General features: G+C 34.8%; 1 protein-coding gene across 1 annotated transcript in view; it reads right to left on the bottom strand.

Annotated features, from left to right (window-relative positions):
* Positions 1-8,766, bottom strand: part of LOC123665373 — a 79,293-nt gene extending 70,527 nt beyond the window's left edge. The window contains exons 1-3 of the mRNA XM_045599686.1: positions 8,609-8,766; positions 7,513-7,700; positions 6,731-6,826 (exon numbers count right to left, since the gene is read on the bottom strand). Coding sequence (XP_045455642.1) covers positions 6,731-6,826; positions 7,513-7,700; positions 8,609-8,744 — 420 coding nt within the window. The 5' untranslated portion in view covers positions 8,745-8,766. The remainder of the gene's footprint in view (positions 1-6,730; positions 6,827-7,512; positions 7,701-8,608) is intronic.
* Between the last annotated feature and the right edge of the window lie 15,552 nt (positions 8,767-24,318).

Genomic DNA, 24,318 nt, shown 5'->3' on the forward strand with positions numbered 1-24,318 from the left:
AGCGTTTGATTTTAAATAAAACGACCAAAATCAGGTTTCTATGTAGACATTATTTATACATATGTACGTGTTCAAATTGTTTACTTTTTGCCTGTCCAGCAGTGGACTGAGGTAGGCTAAACTGACGCGTTCAAGTATACGTTTATTTCGGAATTTTACAATATTATGCATATTTTCAATTCGCAACTTAAGACCTAAATATTTACAAGCAGTTGTGGTATAAATCATGTCCACGTGGAATGGTTCCAACAATGCTGGCAGCGTTTCACCGTTGAATCGCTAGGTCAATTCTTTGGGCAAAAAATGCACCAGCCCCCTATATATCTAATATATATCAAATTTTATTTTTAAGGAATTCACATTATATTGGACTGATACTGGAATACCGTGTAACAATCAGTGGCAAGAAGATTGAAATTACACCGTGGCGAATTTCACAGGACAGGGGTAAAACTTAATATTTTCATTATTTCTACGTGTTAAGACGACTAAACTATAAATGACTACTTTTGTAATTTTTACTCCATAGTCACGACGTTGGGCAGGCGAGTTGGTGACCTCAGGGCTGGCTTTGTCGCACTGAAGACGCTGCTGCCTGTCTTTCGAACGAAATCTCATTTTTTTTTTTTTTGTAGTTATAAGTAGTTATGCGGTATAAGCAAGTGTTCGTTACGCGATATTGCAGTATCACCGACGATATGAAAAATTTTAATTTGGAAATCACCTTTAAAAATTATCTTCTGGTATATCGTGGATGAATACTGACCCAAAATATCAAAAAAAAAAAAAAAAAAACGAATAAGCAAATAGACTGTCCAGTTTATCTGAACTTTTGATTCCAGGCTTTCTTATGTATGTAAATGGTAAAATTAATGTAACCTAATATATATTAGGTATATTGTCATTATAATCTAAATGTCTTGGATATTAAAAGTTCGAATAATTGTGTTTTTGACAATGTGCTATTAATTTGTGGCTTCCACTCAAAAGGTCTCTCTTTAGTTGGATAATTAATAGAGTTTATTTGAAGTGTTACTCATCCTTAGTTTTAGTTATTATTTAGAAAACAAAGATCGTTTATTTCTTTTTATTTTATTGTTTGTTTGCGAACTGTGCGTCTCCTTAAATAATTTTTTCGGATTAGATAAAAAAATTTAGGAAATTAATAAGCTATAGTACGAAATACTACATACAATACCTCCTATATTATGTAAGCATGAAATACATAAAGTACACAAAAAGTAAATAAACTATTTTAAGGACGTATAATATAAAGTCAAATCCGCAGTAGGTCCTACATCCTACCTACCTACCTCTACTCCACACATCTATTCCACATCTATACTACATCTATTCCACTTTTTATGTTAATTTTCATGTCAAAATGTCGGTGCCGAAACGTTGTTGATTGCATTTTATAATCTATATCTATACAAATAAATAAAATTGGAGTATCTGTTTGTAATAATAAAATACCCACTTTTTATTAAAGGCATATGGATATATACACATACCAAATAGTATACAGTAAAGGTAAAATTATAAAATACATATACCAAAATAGCTTTTTTACAATTTTTGCCTGTCTGTCTGTCTGTCTGTTTGTTCCGGCTAATCTCTAAAACGACTGGACCGATTTTGACGGGACTTTCACTAGCAGATAATAATAATAATAATAATAATAATAATAATAATAATAATAATACACTTTATTGTACACCAAAAACAGAAATAATACATATCAAAGAAAGAAAGAAAATATTGACAATATATTCATTACGTACAAAGGGCGGCCTTATCGCTAAAAAGCGATCTCTTCCAGGCAACCTTAGGGCAAAGGAAATGGTCTAGCGTCAGCATAGGTGTACAAGTTACAACAAATTTATTATAAATATTCAAATAATTAAACATATACATACATACATACATAGATACATACATATATACATATATACCCACGTACATGCATACATACATATAAATACATATATGTAATATAAATATACTATATAATAAATATATAATATATATACTATATAATAAATATAATAAATATATATAATACATATATGTAGATAGTTGATGTGGTAAGGAGTACTTGGGCTAAGTACCTTCTTTTATTTTAGAAATTTATTTATTTTATAACTGCAAACTGAACAATAACTTTTTTGTTAAATTCCACGCGAACGATATCGCGGGCACAGCTAGTTTTTAATATAAAAATTATAATATTTCGTAATTTACGATTATCAAAAAATTAACATTCAATTTGACACCTCGATTTGAGATGGCACTTGAAGCTTCACCTTAATCTGTCAGCATTTTCTGATTTTATGTTCAGTGATTCTAAGCATTATAGAAAAAAAAAATGGATCAAATTTTTAGTGCAAGGTACTTAAATATTTCTTTGAAATCGTGATTAGCTCTATCATATAGGTATTTAAAATTTATACCTACACCGCTAATATATTTTTACTAACCACTTCTAATAGTAACTTTTATTGTCGCCATTAAACACGGAAATCATTCAATTTAAATGTTAACAATAAAACGATTTACTGCTCTTATTTTAAATACTCCCAATGATAGGCGTTATTCTTTTTTTATTCTAATCTGTACAAAATAGCATCTTAAAAATTTATAGCGCCATCTACATTTTATATTATAAAATATTACTAGCGACATCTAGCGAAAATATCTCATACTTCAATAGTACATTCAAAACGTTATTCAATAAAAAAACCATGCATATAGTTTAGTTCAATCATTGTAGATGGCGTTCATAGCCAAATCAACATATTTAAAAACTAAAAAAGTGTAATTTTGACAACAATTTAAAAAAATCTAGGGCTCAATTGTACAGGCTAGAAATCGATCTAGCAATATACTATGAGGTTAAGTCTAGTTTTCTGACGCCAGATAACAGATGTCGCTTCTTATAGCCAAGTTTAACAGAGGTACAATAACAACAATCTTTTTATCTGAACTGTCTTATTTATGACGAAAAACATTATCCATTACTCGAAAGGCAAACATGATAACATCTTGTTCATAGCAGTACGAATATTCGTTAATTGTTATCATTATATTGTCGTTTTATCTCAGCTATTATATTAGTTTTTTTAATAATTCTCTATATTAAACAATCTTAATTAATAAAAATGCGTTTTTTCAACACGTTGATAAAACAGTGGCACTTTATTATTAGACGTTATAGAGCTCTTCAAACTAATGTCTTGTATTATAACTTTGATAAAAATAATTACTAATCTTATTGAAATATAAAATTATCACTTAATATATAAACATATTTACAATTCGATAATTGCGGTATAAGGGGGCATCCATTAATTATTACGGGAGCTCCCCCCCCCCCGGGTTAGATTGACGTTAAAAATATTTTAAACTAAATTTATTTTTTATTATTCGGAAAAATAATAAACCGTTCAAGTACAACATTCTTAATACAAACCTAAAAAATATAGATTGGCAACCGGTAAAAAAATGATATGTCCTTTAAAAATTTATAAGATTATAATAAATAATATTCATAATTGTTATGATAAAGCAGCAATAAAATTCAAAATAAGTGCTAATAAAAATAGACTTAGCAGTCACTGGATAAATAACAGTATCATAAAGGCATGTGAAAATAGGAATCAATTGTTCAAAAAATGGTTCTCAGATCCAACCAATAAAATATTAAAACAAAAGTACAACTTATCTAGAAACTATGCAAATAAATTAATAACTAAAACTAAAAATCTAAAAATTCATAACGATATAAATAATAATAAAAATAATCTACGAACACTATGGAAAATACTAAACAAAATCGCGGGTAGATCAAAAAGTCTTGCCGATACAATAATTTTAAACGCGTTTCTAAATAACGATTGCACAATTGATAATATTGCCGATAAAGCAGACACTTTTGCCAACAGTGTAAATAAAATTGTTCCAAAGTGTAATATTAGATTACTAGATAAAAAATCATATGTCTTGTCTAAAAATGTATGCCATAGATACCAAAAAGTAGCAGCTGAATCAGTCATGAAAGAAATAAAATCATTAAACAACCACAAAGCACCAGGTATAGATAAAATCAGAGCACAAGATCTAAAAATTATAAACGCTGAAATTGCAGAACCACTGTCACATTTTATTAACACAGCTGTCAAACAAGGTATTTATCCTCATGAACTAAAGACTGGAATAGTAAGGCCTATACACAAAAAAGGAAGCCAGGGTGTCTATGACAACTATCGCCATATTTTAACTGAGGTAGGGCACAGCAGGAATTTCCTGCTCAAAATATGGAGCAGCCCGACTGGGGTAGTACCTCGACCTTACAGAAGATCACAGCAAAATAATACTGTTTTCAGGCAGTATTGTGTTCCTGCTGGTGAGTAAGATGACCAGAGCTCCTGGGGGGATTGGGGATTGGGTCGGCAACGCGCTTGCGATGCTTCTGGTGTTGCAGGTGTCTATAAGCTGCGGTAATCGCTTACCATCAGGTGAGCCGTACGCTTGTTTGCTGACCTAGTGACATAAAAAAAAAAAAAATTACCATACTTTCTACAATAGATAAAATACACACACCGGCATATTTAGCGGAACATAAAATAAAGGTTCGATATCAGTATCATATAAGGTTGCTGGCTGGCTTATACGTCATTTAATTTAAAAAGAAATATTTTCAAATTAAGAAAACAACTGAACATCACATTTTATGCAATTGTTTTAATTTTATTTAAATACACCTTATCTGGAGCAAACTTCGAGTATTTCTTCCTTCTGAGTTTGATTTAAAATTTCATAGAAATACTGTTTTTTGTTAGTTTTTTTTTTTAATCGCGTATCTTTTTGGAGTTGAGGACTGAATTATGCCTCACTTAACCCCAACGGAGATTGCCAGGGCACTCGAAATGCGAAGAAATGGTCAAACCTACAGAATGATATCCACACTTAACCCCAACGGAGATTGCCAGGGCACTCGAAATGCGAAGAAATGGTCAAACCTACAGAATGATATCCAGAGATCTTCGTCGATCAGTTTCAACGATCCATCGCAGTATCCAACGGTTTAGGGAGACCGGTACTTATGTGAGAAGAGCAGGACAAGGAACAAAAAGACGCACTTCGAGTAGGGATGATCGTTTCATTCGGCTTCGTGTACGTAGGAACCCCCGTTTGACAGCCGTCCAAGCCCGACATGAGTTAGAAGCAGTACGGGGTGTAACCGTAAGTGAGCGTACGATACGAAGAAGGTTCGAAGAAGCTGGTTTGGGTTCATTTGTGCCCGCCAAGGCTCCAAGGCTCGAGGTAAATCATCGTAGAAACAGGTTAACTTTTGCTCAGGAACATCGACTTTGGAACGCGGACCAATGGAGTAAGGTATAGTTTAGTGATGAGTGCAGAATTCTCTTAAATCAAATTGACGGCAGGCAAAGAATATACAGACGCAAAGGAGAACGATACATTCAGACAAATTTTGAAACTGCATACGGTGGTGGATCAATAACGGTTTGTGCGGGCATTTGTTTGGGAGCTCGCACAGACTTGGTAGTGATTGACAGAGGGAGTCTGACTGGAGACTGCTATATCAGAGAAGTTTTAGAAGAAAATGTCGTACCGTTTGCCCCATATATCGGTGACGATTTTGTTTTTATGTAGGATAATGCTCGGCCGCATACCGCTCGGGTAACTCAAGCTTATTTTAATGATATGAATATCACTGTTATGGAGTGGTCGGCGAGATCACCAGATATGAACCCAATCGAGCACGTTTGGGACTTGCTGAAAAGAAAAGTTAAGTCCAGAATTCCAGCTCCTGCCAACGTGGGTAAACTGCGAATCGCCGTAGTTGAGGAATGGCGGAGACTATCCCAGGAGACCATCGATAACATCATTCTCAGTATGCCTAGACGAGTAGAAACTTTAATAAGAGCACGTGGAGGAAATACGTGATATTAATCACCATTTTTCTAATTTAATTAATTGTTATTTTAATATTAATTTTCACTTTTCCCGGTTACATGAAAAGTTCAAAAATGTACCATTTTTCACAAATAGCCTTTACTCGCAAAATCTGTTCTTAATGTGATCTCATTTTAAGAAAAACAAATGAAACTTCAAAATAACAAAAGAAGTGTAGTAAGTAGATTTTAAAATAAAACCATATTTTTTTTTAATTATGGAACTTTTTTTTTGTTTTCCGCTAAATACGCCGGTGTGTTAAGTTGAAAAAGTTATTTCAAAACAAATTCACTCCTATAAAGATCACGATATAATAACAAATAAACAATTTGGATTTCAATCAGGGACAAGCTCATCCAAATTACTCTCAAATTTTACGGATAATATTTATAAATACCTCAACGCTAAAAAACACGTCCTGGTAGTATTTATTGACTGTAGTAAAGCCTTCGACACGCTAAAACATGACATTCTTATCGAGAAACTTAATGACTGTGGTATACAGGGGTGTTAAACAATTGGTATGAAGACTATCTAATAATAGATCATATGTGGTGAAGATTGGCAATGTTACCAGTAAAAACGTGCGAGTATTAGACGGAACAGCGCAGGGCTCCGTACTTTGCCCATTGCATTATTTAACCTATGTAAATGATGTCGTCAACCTAATATCTAACTGTGAAATTTACCAGTTTGCTCACGACACCTTCTCGTGAAGTTAATTTACGTGAAAGGAAAACTTCAAACTCACCTCTGCCCAGAAGCAGACGATAAGGGATGATCCCGACATCATTAAGGGATAGTAGGCTGACAGAAGACTTGTCGCCCAACCCTCTTGGAATGCAGACTGAAAACAGAATATATTTGTTTTTATAACTACTTATATCATAAATGCAAAACTTTGTAGGGGTGGATAATGTGTTTGTTACTCTTTCACGTAAAACATATTACTCTGATTTTAATGAAACTTTACCAAGTTTATACCGTAGATAGCTGGAGATGAAGAGTAACACGTAACTACTTTTTTATCCGGACATTCCCACGGGAGCGGAAATAACGCAGGTGAAACCGCGAGGCGCAACTATTATATTCAGAATTCATGAATTAACAATAGACCAATGCTTTTATTTGCCTTTGAAAATTATGAGTAGTTATTAAAATAGGATGAAACCCATTATAAAAGGAAGAGAATACAACGAAAATGAAAGGTAAAATAAATTATGGGCGATCTGAGGTCGGGAAGTGGTTTAAGGGTAAAAAAACAGTTTATCTAGATTTCCGGCTAAACTACAAGTCCTATGGACAAAAGTTAAATGGCAAAGTTGTAGGTAATAAAAAGATCGACAACTTTTGTTTTAACACTTTTTTCACATAGCCTCGAAATTCATGTGAAAAATTAAAAAAAGCAAGTTTTTGGTTTTTTATTAATATCTTTTACAAAAAAAAATGTATATATATATATATATATATATATATATATATATATATATATGAGTAACTACTCATAGTTAAGTTAGTTGAAGAGCAACTCACCGGCGAAACAAAGTAAGCACCGCGTATCAAAGAAGCGAGAAACGCTACAAGATACAGCATCTTTTGTGTTGTGACTTTACACGCCCTGAGGAACGTGGGCGCTTTCAGCTTCCTGTATTCGGTTACGATGCAGATCGTGAGCTGAACCGCGCAGACGAAGGCAACCATGAGGAATACTCCGCCGATACCTGGAAAGGGGAATGGAATAGATTTTATTTATTCACTAATTTTTCACAAAGAAATACAATATCTTACAGGGTTTATAACAAATGTGCAATGATAGCTTATCACTTACGACATCTTACAGATAAAAATAAGTAAGGAATTTCTTTGAGCTAATCAAAATTGGTGCACAAAGCACTTCTGATAAGAAAAAATGTAGTTATTTAAAAAGCCACAAACAGAAATACACAGACCGAAAAATAACACAAACACAACTTCCATGCCTTCTTTTCGAATAAATCTTAAAAAATTTAATACATAAGAAAATCAAATATTCAATGTTCGCATCATCTACCTCATCACATACGTTTCAAAAATCTGAAGACCAGATAGAGATATACGTATTTGACGATTATCTAGCATCAGAATTACAAATCAGTCTGTGTACTAGAATACTCCTGTCAGTGCAGTAAACAATCAGATAAAAAAACAGTAGACAGATAAATCACTCGTAAATTGCCCCTTCCTGTACTCTGAGCTCAGCATTAATGCCTGACATTGGATTACTAACCACACTCGCGTAGGATTCGCACGAAGTCATTCGACGTGAAAAATAAATTGGATTAGATTGATTGGTCTAAAAATTTTACCGCTTATGTATGTCAGAATGGTCAGCGCTCAAGATTAGCACCGACTATTATAGTACCACCCATACCAATAACAATATTCATTGCTCTATATACTCTTAATATTGTCTTCATCTAAAATCATCTTTCGGAAGTTTGAGGCCAAGGCTGTTTACTGGAACTAGGTCATAGCAATCCTGTAGTTAGTAGGGTGCTACAGCTACTTGGGAGGGTCAGGGATAAGATCGGAAACGCGCAACCTACTGGAGCAAATGACGCACTACCACAGAGGCAATATCAATACTCACAGGCATGGTAAGGCAAGTTGGGCCCAGCGCACTCCTCCCCCGAGTATCGAATCTCACAGAGGCAAGTGCCGTTCATACAGTCGCCTCGCCCGCTACAGCCGAGCGCACAGCCGGCCCCGCGCGCCGCTGCCGACATCACTGCGTCAGCGTAGTACGCTAACAACGATCGCATTGTAGTATTAGCGACGGTGACCGCCGCTGATGGTTACTGGAAAGAAAGAAAGAACATATTAAAGCAGGCAAATTGCAGATGATTACCAAAAACTTTCATGGCGCACCCGGGATCAATACGTTACTATGACCATGACGCCACCGTGATCATGATACCACCGAGATCAAGACGCAACCGTGATCATTACGTGACCGTGACTATAGCGGTTCGATTTTTGACATAATATATAAACATCGGGAACTCAAAATAGCGAACGATAATAATTTTGGTCGGTGGACTCACGTCTGCATTAGGGATACTAAGATAGTATGATTAGTTTTCTTAATGTAAGCTACAGTAAGTGTACCAAGTAAACGATCACTAACAAAAATAAAAATCGGAATAACAAAAGCACGGGCATTATAAGCCTGTGGACATAACTTTATATATTTAAATTAAAAACATATTATTCATAATATTTATGACTTAATGTTCTTTTAAGACGTGTCATAACGCAAAGTTTTACAGACTACATCACTTCTTTATGTAACATAGACTGTTTTATAAGAAACAAAACTATACTTTTTTTCATGTTATTCATGTTTTCATCAAAAAATGCTGTGTGGCAGTCTAGAATTTAGTCACCCTCTCTCTTTCCGTGGGTGTCGCAAGAGGCGACTAAGGAATAACACAGTTCCACTACCACCTTGGAACGAACTATTGAAACCGACCGATGGCGGGATAGGACCGATGGGGAACCTACAGCTGGCTTTTAAATTCACAGACCGAAGACGGGCAGCAGCGTCTTTGTTGTGATGAAGCCAGCCCTGCAGTCACCAACCCGCGTGCCCAGCGTGGTGACTAGTGTTGCCCAAATTCAGTCTTGGTCTTGCAGTCTTGGTCTTGTTCTTGCGTTTTTGCAAGACCAAGACCAAGAACAAGACCGCGTATTTTTAGCAAGACCAAGACCAAGACTGACCGTGCAAGACTTGAGCAAGAACAAGACATAGCCTGCAAGACTCTTGCGTCTTGCAGCTAGGACTTGGCGCTATTTCACTGAGTAGTTAGGTGTAACAGTTCGGTGTATAGGTAGGTACGCTTAGGAATTCTATGAGACGCAAAAAACTGTATCAAAGAATATGAAAAACTGGACCTATGCGCATTACGACTAATACCATAAACATAGCGAATAAAAAAATATCTATTAAAATCAAACTGAGTGCATGCATAGTTATGTTTTAACCATCGGCACTTTGATAATGCGGCATCAAAGGTTTTGTACTTACTTCTCAAAGAAATTTGCCGCTTTTCGGAAGTACCTGCTTGTGAAGCAGCTGGCGTGCCATCAAATCTAAATGCCATTCTTGACTGTCCAACGAGATGGAATTCCACACATGATATGATTGGATTTGGTTTAAAAGTGAGAGCGGGCATTGACATATTGTGCAGTTCTGTCACCGAATTAAATTATTTTCAAATCACAGCTAATGAATGGCAGGTACTCGAAAAATTACATAAATTTCTAATAAACTTTAAACTTTTAAGTACAAAACTTGGTGGAGACAAATATGTTACATTACCGCTAGTCATTGTATCATTCAATCTCTTGCTAGATAAAATTGAATCCATGGTAAAACAGTTAGATGAGAAACCTAATCGATCTGAAGTGGATGAAAGGCTCATTCTAGCTTTCCAAGCAGCTCGAGACAAAATGCTTAAACATTACAAGAAGAGCAACTGGATTTATTGTACTTCTTTAATTTTAGACCCAAGGCATAAGGCTCAGACTTTTGACCTGACAATGTGGGGGAAGCAACTTAAAACAGAAAGTCTGCGCAAGTTCAATGAACTTTATGAAGAATATAAAAGTCTACACTCACTGAACAAATCTCTGGAATTACCAGAAAAAGAAAATAAAGTATGTGATGAAGATGAAGACGTAATAGACTTTGATAAACTCTATGAATGTCCCTCGACGTCATCTGGATCTTGTCTTCAAGGCTTAGTGATAGACGAGTTGGAGGAGTACCTGAGAAAACCAAGAACTGCCAGCTCGGAAGACATTTTAGATTGGTGGAGGACGCATGAGACAGAGTATTCGATTTTATCGAAAATGGCCCGTGATTTTCTCTCAATACCTGCAACTTCAGTACCTGCTGAGAGGTTATTTTCTAAAGCATCATTAGTAATTAGAAAACATAGAAATAGGTTAAGTGATGAGTCAGCCAGATGGTTACTTTGTATTAATTCTCGGTCAAAAAAATTGATATAAAGTATCATAACCTAATGATAAAGCTGTTGATTTGTGTTGTATTTTATTTTTTATTCAAATAAATGATAAATCGTAAAACTCTTTTATTAAATTTCTTATAAGTTGAGGGTTCAATCTCTTTCTAGACAGATAAGTATTGTTCTTTAAAATACAGTCAAGTTATTGTAATTAATTTGTTTTTTTACATGTTTTAGCAAATGTAAGCTTATAAATCATAAATGTTTATTAAGAAACAGTTACTTCCATGGAAAACGACATATAGGTCAGTTGATTTTTCGAATTTCTTATCAAATCTTCAGTTATTTATTAATCTGCTTGATCTTTACTATGGCTATGTTAATTCAAGCTCACTATGTTCCAATTCTAATACGTTTTTCTAAGATTTAAAGTAAACTTTAATAAATAGTAATAGACTAATAGGTAATTTGCAAGACTTGCAAGACTCTTGCTGCAAGACCAAGACCAAGACCAAGACTGGGAGCGCAAGACCAAGACCAAGACCAAGACCAGGTGTATTGGCGCAAGACCAAGACCAAGACTGGCTAAGTCTCGTCTTGTTCTTGCATTTGGGCAACACTAGTGGTGACTATGGGCGAAATCGGGATGTCTAATTATCGAGGCATATGTCCCGATGTGGACTGCAATATGCTGAACTGACTGACTGACTGACTAACAAATTACTTACAAATACTCTTTAGATCTGTCAAAGATAAAAAGACTATATACCTAGTTGTTTCTTAATTTTAATTATTAATCATAATAAAGATTAAATTGATTTTAAAAAACTAAGACTATAATTATAGGAAGTTCTAAATTAATTAGCCGTATAAATCGATCTCAACTACCTCCTGTAATTTTTAATGGTATTGTAATTCCATATAGTGAAAGTGTGAAGAATCTTGGCGTTATTTTTGATCAACATCTATCATGGGGCCCACAGATTTGTGAAGTCAGTCGTAAAGTTTTTGCTTCGGCTGGATCTCTTCGCAGGCTGCGTAATCTACTTCCAATTCCCACCAAAATTGCTCTTGCAAATAGTCTTCTATTACCAATTCTGGACTACGCAGACACATGTTATCTTGACATTACTGAAGAGCAGATTAATAAACTTGAGCGAATCCAGAATTTATGTATACGATTCGTATTTGGACTTCGTAAATATGATCATATCTCTGAATTCCGTAAAAAACTTAAGTGGCTCCCTATTCGCTTTCGCAGAAATACGCATATTCTTAACTTACTTTACTCTATTCTATTTAACCCTGTTGCACCTGCTTATCTAAAGCAACGATTTAAATTCCTTAGTGATATCCATGAACGCAGTCTTCGCTCTGAGAATACCTTACTTCTTGAAATTCCCCCTCACTCCTCTTCCTTTTATTCTAAATCTTTCACTGTTCAAGCTTCTCGACTTTGGAATTCTTTACCCTTGCATATTAGACGTGTACAATCGCTTTCTATTTTTAAAAAGGCTGTCAGGAAGCATTATCTTGATATTCAACGTGAATAAAATTATATATATATACATATGTATGTATGTTTGTATGTATGTGTTTGTGTATGTATATGTTTATGTATATATGTATGTATATGTGTATGTATGTATGTACGTATGTATGTATTTATGTATATGTTTATGTATGTATGTATGTAAATAAGTAAATATATTCAAACGTTTATGTCTCAATTTGTACACCTACACTGACACAATACCATCTCCTCTGCCCCTAGGTTGCCTGGAAGAGATCGCTTTTTAGCGATAAGGCCGCCCTTTGTGCCTGATGATACTCTGTTTAAGTTCATAATATGTATTATTTCTGTTTTGGTGTACAATAAAGTGTATTGTTATGTTATGTTATGTTAAAGATTAAATTGTTTATCTAGATTTGTTATTTTATAATTTTTACAGTACGAATTGTGATCGATACCGGAAATCTTTTTACAGGAAGTATAGATAAAGATAATAAAAATAATTTGTAAATTATCTTATTCTCGAACTGGTTATATAAACATTTACAATTCAACTAATTTATGTATATGATTTTTTTTACGAGTAGGTCGGCAAGCAAGTACGGCTCACCTGATGGTAAGCAATTACCGTAACTTATAGACGCTTACAACACCAGAAGCATCGCAAGCTCGTTACCGATTCTATTCCCCTCAAGAGCTCTTGTCACCTTACTCACCACAGGAACACAACACTGCGTGAAAGCAGTATTATTTAGCTGTGATCTTTTGTAAGGTCGAGACGGTTCCCCAGTCGGGCTGCTCCAGATTTTGTGCAGAATATTTCCTTCTGTGACCTACCTCAGTTATTTACAACGATGTGAATATATGTTATCGTTTCTATTTATTTATGAAGGTCAATAAATTTTAGATTTCCATAAAAAATAACTTTTTTTATAAAAATATCCAAAAGATTGTAAACAGCAAATTATCTGACGTTTAGCGATCATCGAACCACCGAACTTTTTACTCGCTCGAACCAGCAACAGAGGAGTGATACATACGTTACAGGCTAACGAAAGAACATGAAACAAATCAAAACAAGAAACATACAACTACAAAAATAAAAATAAATATCTATTTGCCTAGATCACGCTTAAACGACTATACTGGTATAATTTTTTTATTGTTGTAATACTTTATAATAATAACAATAGTACTCGTTATTGTACTCCATTAAAAGAAACAACAAAATAATAACATAAAATGAAAGATGTACAAAGGCGGTCTTATCGCTGAAAGATATACTTTGTTCTTATTTGATGAAAAATTCGGAAATTTTAAAAATCGTATACATTTTAGTTAACGCTTCTGATTTATTGCAATACAGGGCCACGTTTATCTTTTAAGACAAAAACATCTGAAAACCATTAAATTAATTAATTAATCCCTAATCCCTCAGAATATTATAAATGTGAATGTAAGTTTCTTTGTTACGCTTTCACGCGAAAACCACCTAACCGATCATCGTGAAACTTTGTACACATATTCTTGGATGTATTAAAAGTAACAGGGTACTTTTTATTAAAAATAATTCAATGTGAGCGAAGCCGCGGGTTGACGCCGCGTTGGCGCAACGGTTACAGCCATGGATTGTACCTGTTGCGCTGGCGGTTGCGGGTTCGATCCCCGCACATGACAAACATTTGTCTTGGCCATACAGGTGTTTGCCGTGGTCTGGGTGTTTGTGCAGTCCTTGTGGGTCTCCCCACCGTGCCTCGGAGAACACGTTAAGCCGTCGGTCCTGGTTGTTATCATGTACACCTATGATAGCGATCGTTACTATACTAGGGAATATATCCGCCAACCCGCATTGGAGCAGCGTGGTGGATTAAGCTCTGATCCTTCTCCTACATGGGGAAAGAGGCCTATGCCCAGTAGTGGGATATTACAGGCTGAAGCGAAGCCGCGGGTACAAGCTAGATAAATTATAAAATACATTTCACATATTTGTTGTCAATTATTACATCTACGTTTAGGTATAGATAAGAATATAAAAGCTAACATAGTTTTTATTATAATTGTCCGTTAATCTGTGTCCTCTTTGTTCGTGCTCAATGAATGTGCCATTCCTAATATAATTTAAATAAACAACAATAGCACAAAACCAGTTAAATACAACTCGAGTGTTGTTTACGCAACAGCTACTACGCTCACACTATAAACTCCGACGTAATAAACGTATCCTACACGTGGGTACCATTGTTTATAAAAAAGTGATTCATTCGATCACCCACGTGTACCGCAAGTCCTATACCGAGCGTATATGCTGAAACAAGGTGATTGCTCTGTCGAACTAATATTTTATTGCAAAACTTTTTGAGGGTAGATGGATATTTGTTACTCTTTTACGCTAAAACTACTGATCTGATTGTAATAAAACTTGGTATGTAGATAGCTGGTGATCTATAATAACATATAAGGCTATGTTTTATTCCAAAAGTCTCATGGCACCTGGATACGCGAGCGACGAGGTGTAAGCTAGTAATTATCTCTACGAGTGTTGATATATTTTTTTTTTTTAATTTTAATTTGCGCTCTTTAACGTCATTCATTTAGTTATTTATTTATTTATTACTTCTTGCATAATTCGTGATCTTTTGTGTTTGTAGATAAAAAGCTGACACAGCTCCCTCTTTGTTTCCTGACTCTATTCAAGTCACTACTAATGAAAAATCACTAAGTAAATTCTAAAAAGTACAATAAATATAATGTTTTTTTTTTTCACATTTAGAGTATGTTTTTTGAAGTAAAGCTTCTTTACGCATGCTTGCTTTGAGGAGTAAGCTGGTGAATGCGTGACGAGAGCGTTAGGAAAAGTGTGATCGGGCGTGGCGAACGGAAGTTGAGAGGGAGATATAAGTTAACGAAGATAGAAAGAAGACTTACGTTTCGTAAGTTTTACTTCAATCGTATAGTCCAAAACACACTCGTTTTTTTTTCCACACAGTAAGTTTTTTTCACATTTATGATTGTCCGCAATGACACTAAACTCGCAGCTCCTGAGTCAGTGAGAGTGGTGTCTGCAACGTCGAAATGACAATCGCAGTATTTAAACACAGTGTTCATTATATTATGTGAATCATCAAATAGACGTCGTTCACAATACAGGCTGTGGCGATCGCGGGTTCGATTTCCGTTAATGAGAAAATTTTGTGTAGGCCACACGTGTTTCTGGTGGGCGTTTATTTATGAATTATATGTATTTCCAGATCCCCAATTAAAAAAAATTGTGTGAATATTACTGGGTTGTTGAGAGTGAGACTTTCGTAGGTATTGTAAAAATAACAAGTCTCAAAAATAGACATTTTTATGTTTTACCACATAAACAGGGATTACATTAATAAAATCTATAATAGGTAAAACCATTATATCATAGGTATTATAAAATACAGGACAAAATATAAGAAAAAACGTTAGTTTTACGGAATCAAACACCTTGGTGGTGATTGATATAGACTAACGTTGACTTCTTGCTATTCGTGGTAGTGTGCGAAAGTGATCCCATGGCGTCCCCACGCCGGCGGAAAAAAGATGTATGGCTTCTTGCTATGGTAATCGAATGACACTCACCCATATTATTATTATTTTTTTGCCAAAGTGTCAAGTGCTGTTGGCCCTAGCGGCCTTGACAGCATCACAGGTCGAGGTGGCCAGGTACTAATACCTACCCGTGAAAAAATAAGGGGAGCCCTTTAGGCTTTTTGGCTCGGAATGTCCGTTCGTCCTAAGGGTGCCTCTTAGCGAGACCGCACCTCGCTTAGTACGAAGTCAGCATGGACACTCGTCCAAAGTCTCCGAAGCAAAAAATACTAACAACACTCCCCACCGCACTCGATTGATTTAAATAAAAAATCATTAAATTAAAATATAATTTTGTTCATTCACTAACTCACTTCAGCCTATCACAATCCACTGCTGGACATAGGCCTCCCCTAGATCGCGCCAAAAATGTCGCGAACTCATGTCTGTTGCCCATAGCAGGACTGGCTTTGTCGCACCGAAGACGCTGTTGCCCGTCTGCGAGCTGTGTATTTGAAAGCCATTTTTAAATTCCTAGGTGGTAGACTGGCAGTGGAACTGTGTTTCCCTTAGTTGCCTCTTACGTTCATGGCTATATTCTTTACTGCCGTAGCCACAAAGCATTTTTTGTTGGATAGCTAATGTAGAGGATCGATCTTAGACGGATATAAAACAATTGTGGTGAGGATATATTTATTGAGGATAAATGGAAGCTTTTACAAATGACTTAATTAAAACGTGCCGATCGCAGCGACGGTTACTGGACGACTACAAAACGATTTACAATATACCTTACACTATATTAACATTTTACCAACATACAAATTTGTACCACATTACAGATTATATTGTACATGGGTCATAGATAATATTGTGTCGCTTACAGCTCATTTACTGAGGAAGGCTAAAGGCTATTTTTTTATATATAAAGGCTGTATTTTTTACGAGTGTGATACTGCGAGACAGGGCTACTTTATATATAAGCATAAACGGAAACAGAATTAACATCAATCTTCCCGTTTATTTGCGTCGTTTATTTATTACTCGTGCCGTAGCCATACACGTTTTTGAAACTCGACACGCGTGTATCATGTAATCGTGATGAACGATTCATTATCAAAGAATTATGATCCTTATTGCTACGAATTAAGGTACAGTGTTATCTGTTTGTCCTTGATTACATTGTTTGGTTCAATTGTTTACGTTTTTAACACGTAATTTAAGCCTTTTCAACGACTAAGGTACCTTTTAAGATTTTATCTCCCTTCTTAGATGTCTAACTCTGTGACTGATGTGAATACTCAATGTCCATTACGAAAACTAATAAGTATTATTATCACTTTCGAGTCTACGGGTCTTAAGTTACATAAATCATAGTGCTTTATCGCGGAAAACATGACCAACGACCGTTTTCAATAAATAATATATCTTGTCTACCTCTGAATTGGCTTACTAGTAGTAATAGTATTTTAGTTAGTATAAAGATGTGTGGACTTAGTGACGCTCTATTTCATGCAAGATATTACTAATTGTGTACTAAAACACAATTTATAATTGTATTATTTTCAAAAAGATAAATGCGAATTATTACAGATTCTTCTCTGTAGAATCTACATTCCGAATCGGTGATAGCTTCACTTTTACAAAAATAATAATCACTGTGAAATTTTTATTTGTAAAATGACGATTCGAAAGTGCTTTTGAGGCCTATTTGAATGAAATTATTTTTGATTTTGGTTTTGACTAGAGATGGAATTTTTACCGTAAGCTCCATACAAATTGTGTCAACATTTTATTGCTAGTGGACAAAACCATATAAAGGCTTCATTCATATCAATATCAATGATGATATTGATCGTAAGTGTATGCTTCAATAATAATTATGTTTTATCAAAATTAAAATGTATTATCAGAAACGGAACATACAAAACAACTACTGTTTAGGAGGGCATAGACCTCCTTCCCCGTGTAGGAGAAAGATCAGAGCTTAATCCACTACGCTGCTTCAATGCGGGTTGGCGAATATATTCCCTACTATGAGTAACGATCGCTATCAGGTATACATGATAACAACCGGGACCGACGGCCCGAGGCAATTACTGAATACTAGAAAATTGTTTCACGACTGCATAACAAGTAACACTGCGTTCATAGAGACAACGGTTTTTATTATGTATATTACTAGCTGTCCGGACAGACTTCGTTCTGTCAAAAGTAAGTAGTAAAAATTATTTTGTTATTAATTTTTGTATAAAAACCTTTCGGGGGCTTACAAAAAAAAAATTAGCCAAATTGGTCGAGCCATTCTCGAGTTATGCGCTTAGCAACATTCATTTTCATTTATATAATAGATAGATAGATATATAGTTACTCACCCCGCAAACGTTGTTTTGCCATATATGTTATTAACCCTCTTATAGCTTAGGGGTTTGAAAAATAGATGTTAGCCGATTCTCAGACCTACCCGATATGCACAAAAAATTTCTTAAGAATTGGTTCAGCCATTTCGGAGGAATATTGTTACTAACATTGTGACACGAGAATTTTATTTATAACACTGTGTTAGCATTGTGCGTAAAAACTGATCTTGATAAATAGTCACTGATTTGACTAACTTTACGTAATTATAGTTGACATTTAGTAGAGACAAACAATATTAATCAATAGGTCATAATCTAATCTCAATTTCATTGACGTGTGTGTGTCAAATATATAGTAGTGTGTATAACATTTTTTTTTTATTTACTTAATGTATTTATTGATTTTTATGCATAATTTAAAAAAATATTAGGGATGAAGATGGGTACAAAGTTTATGCTTCACGTATTAATAAGTATATAGATAATTTAATTAAATGAATGAACGTTTTAATTTTCTTTTTTTTAATACCACGGTAATCGTACTTGAGGAGTTAACGTAAGTTGCGTGTCAGAGCTGACGAAAAACCCTTTTTTAGCTGATTAGAAATATTAGTTTCACTAACATCACAAATAGTAGGGTCTTGGAAGTGGTAATTTGCTAGTTTCAATATAAACAAGTTTATTGAGAAATTATTACGTTATCGTCATATGGTGAAAGTATGGTATCGATTATGTAATAGCATATTTGGGCATCTTATAGTACGGTATTTTATTGGCAGGCAAAAGTACCACATACTAGTTGTTAAGAAGAAATCTATATTATTCAATATAAAAGAATCATTACAGCCTATACAGTCCACTGCTGGACATAGGCCTCCACAAGTTTCCGCCAAAAATAACGTGAACTCATGTGTTTTGCCCATAGTCACCACGCTGGGCAGGCGGGTTGGTGACCGCAGTACTGGCTTTGTCGCACCGAAGACGCTGCTGCCCGTCTTCGGCCTGTGTATTTCAAAGCCAGCAGTTGGATGGTTATCCCGCCATCGGTCGGCTTCTTAAGTTCCAAGGTGGTTGTGGAACCTTGTTATCCCTTAGTCGCCTCTTACGACACCCACGGGAAGAGAGGGGGTGGCTAAATTCTTTAGTGCCGTAGCCACACAGCACATGATTATGATGAAAGAATGATTACTACGAATCGATTTATTTGAAAACGTTATTTGAACATCATTATGTGTGTTCTCAAACAAAACAAAAACGACTTCAATTTATCGACAAGTATAGCGCAATACACATTATATCGATAACTCTTAAAACTCCTCGTCAGATCTCACACAAAAATAATGGGAGCACACGACACGTGTCATCTTTCGAATAAGAAAAGAATCATCAAAAACTTAATGAAGTAGCATAAATTAAAAAATAATAATTCTTTTGTTCAATCTTTTAATGTAGTTAATTTAATTGTATAACACTATCTTAAGTTCTTGTCATATGTACGTTATTTGTGTGTAATTAGTAGATATATGTTTTAATGTAGTTATCACCTATAATTAAAGTTACACTTCTCTACTGTTATTGTATATGTACTTGAAATTTGGTGTACACTTTGTTGGTGTCCTATAAATAAATAAATAAATAAATAAAGCCAAATCGAGAACCTTCTTTTTTGAAGTAGCCTTAGTACGAAAAGTTAAGAAATTATTTTAGTCAACAACTTACCTATCACTTCAATACACATAAAAACTGTCTCTCTCTCTCTTTCTCTCTCTTTCTTACTCTTCTTTCATAACAGAATATACAAAATGCAATGAAAAATAAATAAAACATTGTATAGTTATCAGGGATTGCACAAAAATACGCCCACTACTGTCCCTATTCTATTTCCCAGTTATTCATGCAACCGAGGTCGATGCACTTAACATCGTCTAATATTATCATCGTGTTATTAGGGGAACGCGTATCTGCATCGTTAAAATACATTATTAGAATAACTATTGTCTATAGAAGATATTTTTGCACGCCCTAGCGCGATATATATATATACAGGTTATATTGAAATATTAAATTTAAAAGGTCATAAAAGCTTTTTGTCAAAATCGATCAATAATTTAAGACATTGTGACTGGTGACACAATTGTGGAGAAAGATTGTATTTATTTTTTTAATTTATTATAATATTGAACACTTAATTTAATTGTTATAGTGGTTTAACTTAACAAACAGTAAAAACTATTCTATATTGTGATGTAGTTGTAGATATGTAAAATCAGAAACGAAATTACGTAAATAATCAAGAAAATCACTTCACCTTTTCATCACTTCATAATTACCTACGACTTAATTTTCTTTTCAGCCTTTTTAATATTGTTCCTGCTACTTACATATGACAAAATACGTGCAACTCACATTCATACATATATAAAAATGTATCCCTATTTCCCTTGGTCACGTCATCACGCGTGAACGGCTGCACCGATTTCGCTTACTCTTTTTTATTGTGTTCGTTTATTTATTATTTATTTATTTATTTGGAGAACGGTACAGAAACAATTACAGAATAACAGCGTAGCATAAAACAGAAAAAAAAAAATAGATACAAATTGTCCCCTCTATGTCTCACTAAGAACATAGGGATAAGATTTAGGACAAGGACAGTAATGATGATTAGTTATTACTATTAATAGTCTAGAGCTAATGACGTAACGTTATTCAGGAAAAGGTTCTTATGTAAAAAAAATAAGAAAATTGCGCGGAAAATTAGAAAATTTAAGGAGAATGAGCGGGCGGAGCGAGCGGGTGAGAGAGGAGGCCGCCAACAAGGCCTCTCTCCGCAGGTGACGAACGAGGGTGCGTAGGAGGCGCTACTTAATGCGCCTCCAGTAACGGCGCTGTGCCCGTGTCAGGACGGGATGGGAACCCAGTCCTGTTAGACACGGAGTCGTCGGGATGGTTCAAAGGTGAGCCGGACAGTCCCCATGGAGGAGAAGTCTGGCCTTTTCGCCGAGGCCAGCCTGTCACTGGTGGAATCCTTTTGCCTTCAGAACTGGGACCCTCCAATTAAACAGGCTGAAGGCTCTCACGGGGGTTTGGTCAGTATTGCACACCCAAATGCTGAAGCCGACATACGATCTAGGACTGCCTACCTGGGCGTCTATCACCCGTAAATAGGTTCCCCTGCGATACCAAAAAAAAAAAACAACAACAACGTCCGTTGGTTCAGCAAGTATTGAATAATATATTGCCATCGATTGTTATGTAACCTCAAGTCATGAAGGTAAGTCAGTAAGTAAAATAAATTTCTATAGATTAAATGTCCCTCGTTATAATTCTATTAAAATTTTGGTAGGTATATAACACAGTGAGAACATCCTATTGTCCATGAATTTTTCCATACATAGCAGAGTTAGGGTATTCTCCCGCATAACGAACATTAACATAAAATCACCAGTCGAGGCTGAATACAAATTGCAGAGAAACTTGACGTCATAATGAAGAGGTATATGTCCAACAGCGGACTACAATACGCTAGCATTTAAAACAATCGTTTAATGAAATGTAGATTTACGTTTTATATAACACTAACTGTACCCTACGCGCGTTGCCACGCTTTTTTTATTGTTTTTTTGGTAGTACCAACTCAGAAACCTTTGTTGGCTCATACACAACTCTTTGCTGAAGACATCATCAAATACATAGTTTACGATTCTATAAAGGACATACAGACAAATATTCATTTTTATATATATAGATTAGCAAATGACCGAACTTAAAATATTTTAAATTGACTTCCGAATAAAGGCGATTTTATAACGAAATGTGGTGCGCCTCATGTTGTCTCATTTAAATTTAATTAAAATCTGAAAAGTACTTATCGAGTTATATCTAATAATGTCTATTAACTTTGCGCACAATTACATCACTGGGTGTACCTGTTTTGATGATTCTTATTTTAATCGAATTCCCATTTAAATATAATCGAGATCTGATGATTACTTTTTGAGTAAACTGTAATAACGAGTTTTTACTTGACTATTTTTTCGTCTACCTTACTTTATATTACTTGTCGACGTAATTGAAGTCGGTTGTTTTGCGTTTGCGAGCAAACACAATTATTGAATACTATGAAAATAGAAATAAAGTAATAAACTCGTTCCAATCAACAAAAACTCCTCACTCTTGGGTTGTCTGGAAGAAATGACTAATTAACCGTATGCCTATCCCTTTTACTACACAATCTGTAACTACCTTAGAACTATGCTCAATAATGTATGTGTGGTGTACAGTAAAGTATAAATAAATAAACTCCACATTGTTTGGATAACATACATAGGAAACGTTAGAAAAACAGAAAAAAATGTATGTCATAAAAGTACAGTACCTAACTATTTACGCGTTTTATTTTACCGTTTGTATAATTAGCGTTAGTTAACATGTTGTCGCGTTTTTATTAATGCTCACTCGTCGATAGCGTTGTAAATGTATTTTTTGTGTCAAAACCTACGATAAAAATGTTTTATCGTAGATAAGAAATGTTATACATACTTTGCAGAATGTTTTAACATATATTTTTTTACGTCATAATGTTATACATTTAATTCAATTAACTTATGTTAACTAAATAATAAGTTATTAAGTTATAGATTCACTTGTGTAATATTTATAACTAAACATAATTCTTAAAAAAAAAACTTAAAAAATACTTAAATAGTGAAATTGTTGTTAATTGTCTGTGTGGTTACGGCATTAAGAGTATAGCCACCCCCCTCTCTTCCCGTGGGTGTCATAAGCGGCGACTAAGGGATAACACAGTTCCATTACTACCTTGGAACTTATAAAGCCGACCGATGGCGGGATAAACATCCAACTGCTGGCTTTGAAATACACAGGCCGAAGACGGGCAGCGGCGTATTCGGTGCTACAAAGCCAGTCCTGCGGTCACCAACCCGCCTGCCCAGCGTGGTAACTTTGGGCAAAACACATAAGTTCGTGCCATTTTTGGCGCGAACTTGTGGATGCCTGTCCAGCAGTGGACTGTATTATGCTGAAGTGATGATGATTAATATCACTAATGTTAATTACACATAAAAAGTTGTAATGATAATTATGTAGTGCGTCAAAGTTTAGTCGCGAACTATTTATTATACTTATAATAAACACTATGAATATTCACTTAATATATATAAAATTCTCGTGTCACAATGTTACTTGCCATACTCCTCCGAAATGGCTTGACTGATTTTTATGAAATTTGTGTGTATATGGGGTAGGTCTGAGGCGCTTCTCAGTTTGGCCGATGCCAACATCTATTTTTCATACCCCTAAGTTATAAAGGGGGGATTAAGGGGGTTAATAACATATATGGCAAAACAACGTTTGCGGGGTCAGCTAGTTTATTATAATTTTTTAAGTTCGGATAGACATAGGTTATTGAATCACTTAAAATCTAAGTTGTATAGATATATACAACTTAGAATATAGATAATCGATCCGAAATAACAACATTGTTACTTTTCAATGTCTTTCGAAAATTCCCTCAACAGCCGTACAGATAAAACCGCAAAGCGCAAATGGTACTTACATAATGTACATAGCAACCAGTTTAATTGTCACATTCAATGCGTAATAAACAAGCTAACATGCGGTAGTTTTATAACAGGTTACTACATGCATACTCCTATGTTTAAATAAGGGAAATCCGGAACTAATACCACTTTGTAAATAGTGGAGTGGACTTTGATCGAATTCGTTCGATAAAAAAAAGAAATATAATAGAATAAAGGTGACTTAATATTTTATAGCCTATAAACTCAATAATAATACGTTGTGAGATATATACAAAACGATAGCATACTTTGATAAGTTTTTATATCAACATAACCGATATTTTTATGTTATAATT

Source organism: Melitaea cinxia, chromosome 24, assembly GCF_905220565.1.
Source record: "Melitaea cinxia chromosome 24, ilMelCinx1.1, whole genome shotgun sequence".
NCBI classification, from domain to species: domain Eukaryota; kingdom Metazoa; phylum Arthropoda; class Insecta; order Lepidoptera; family Nymphalidae; genus Melitaea; species Melitaea cinxia.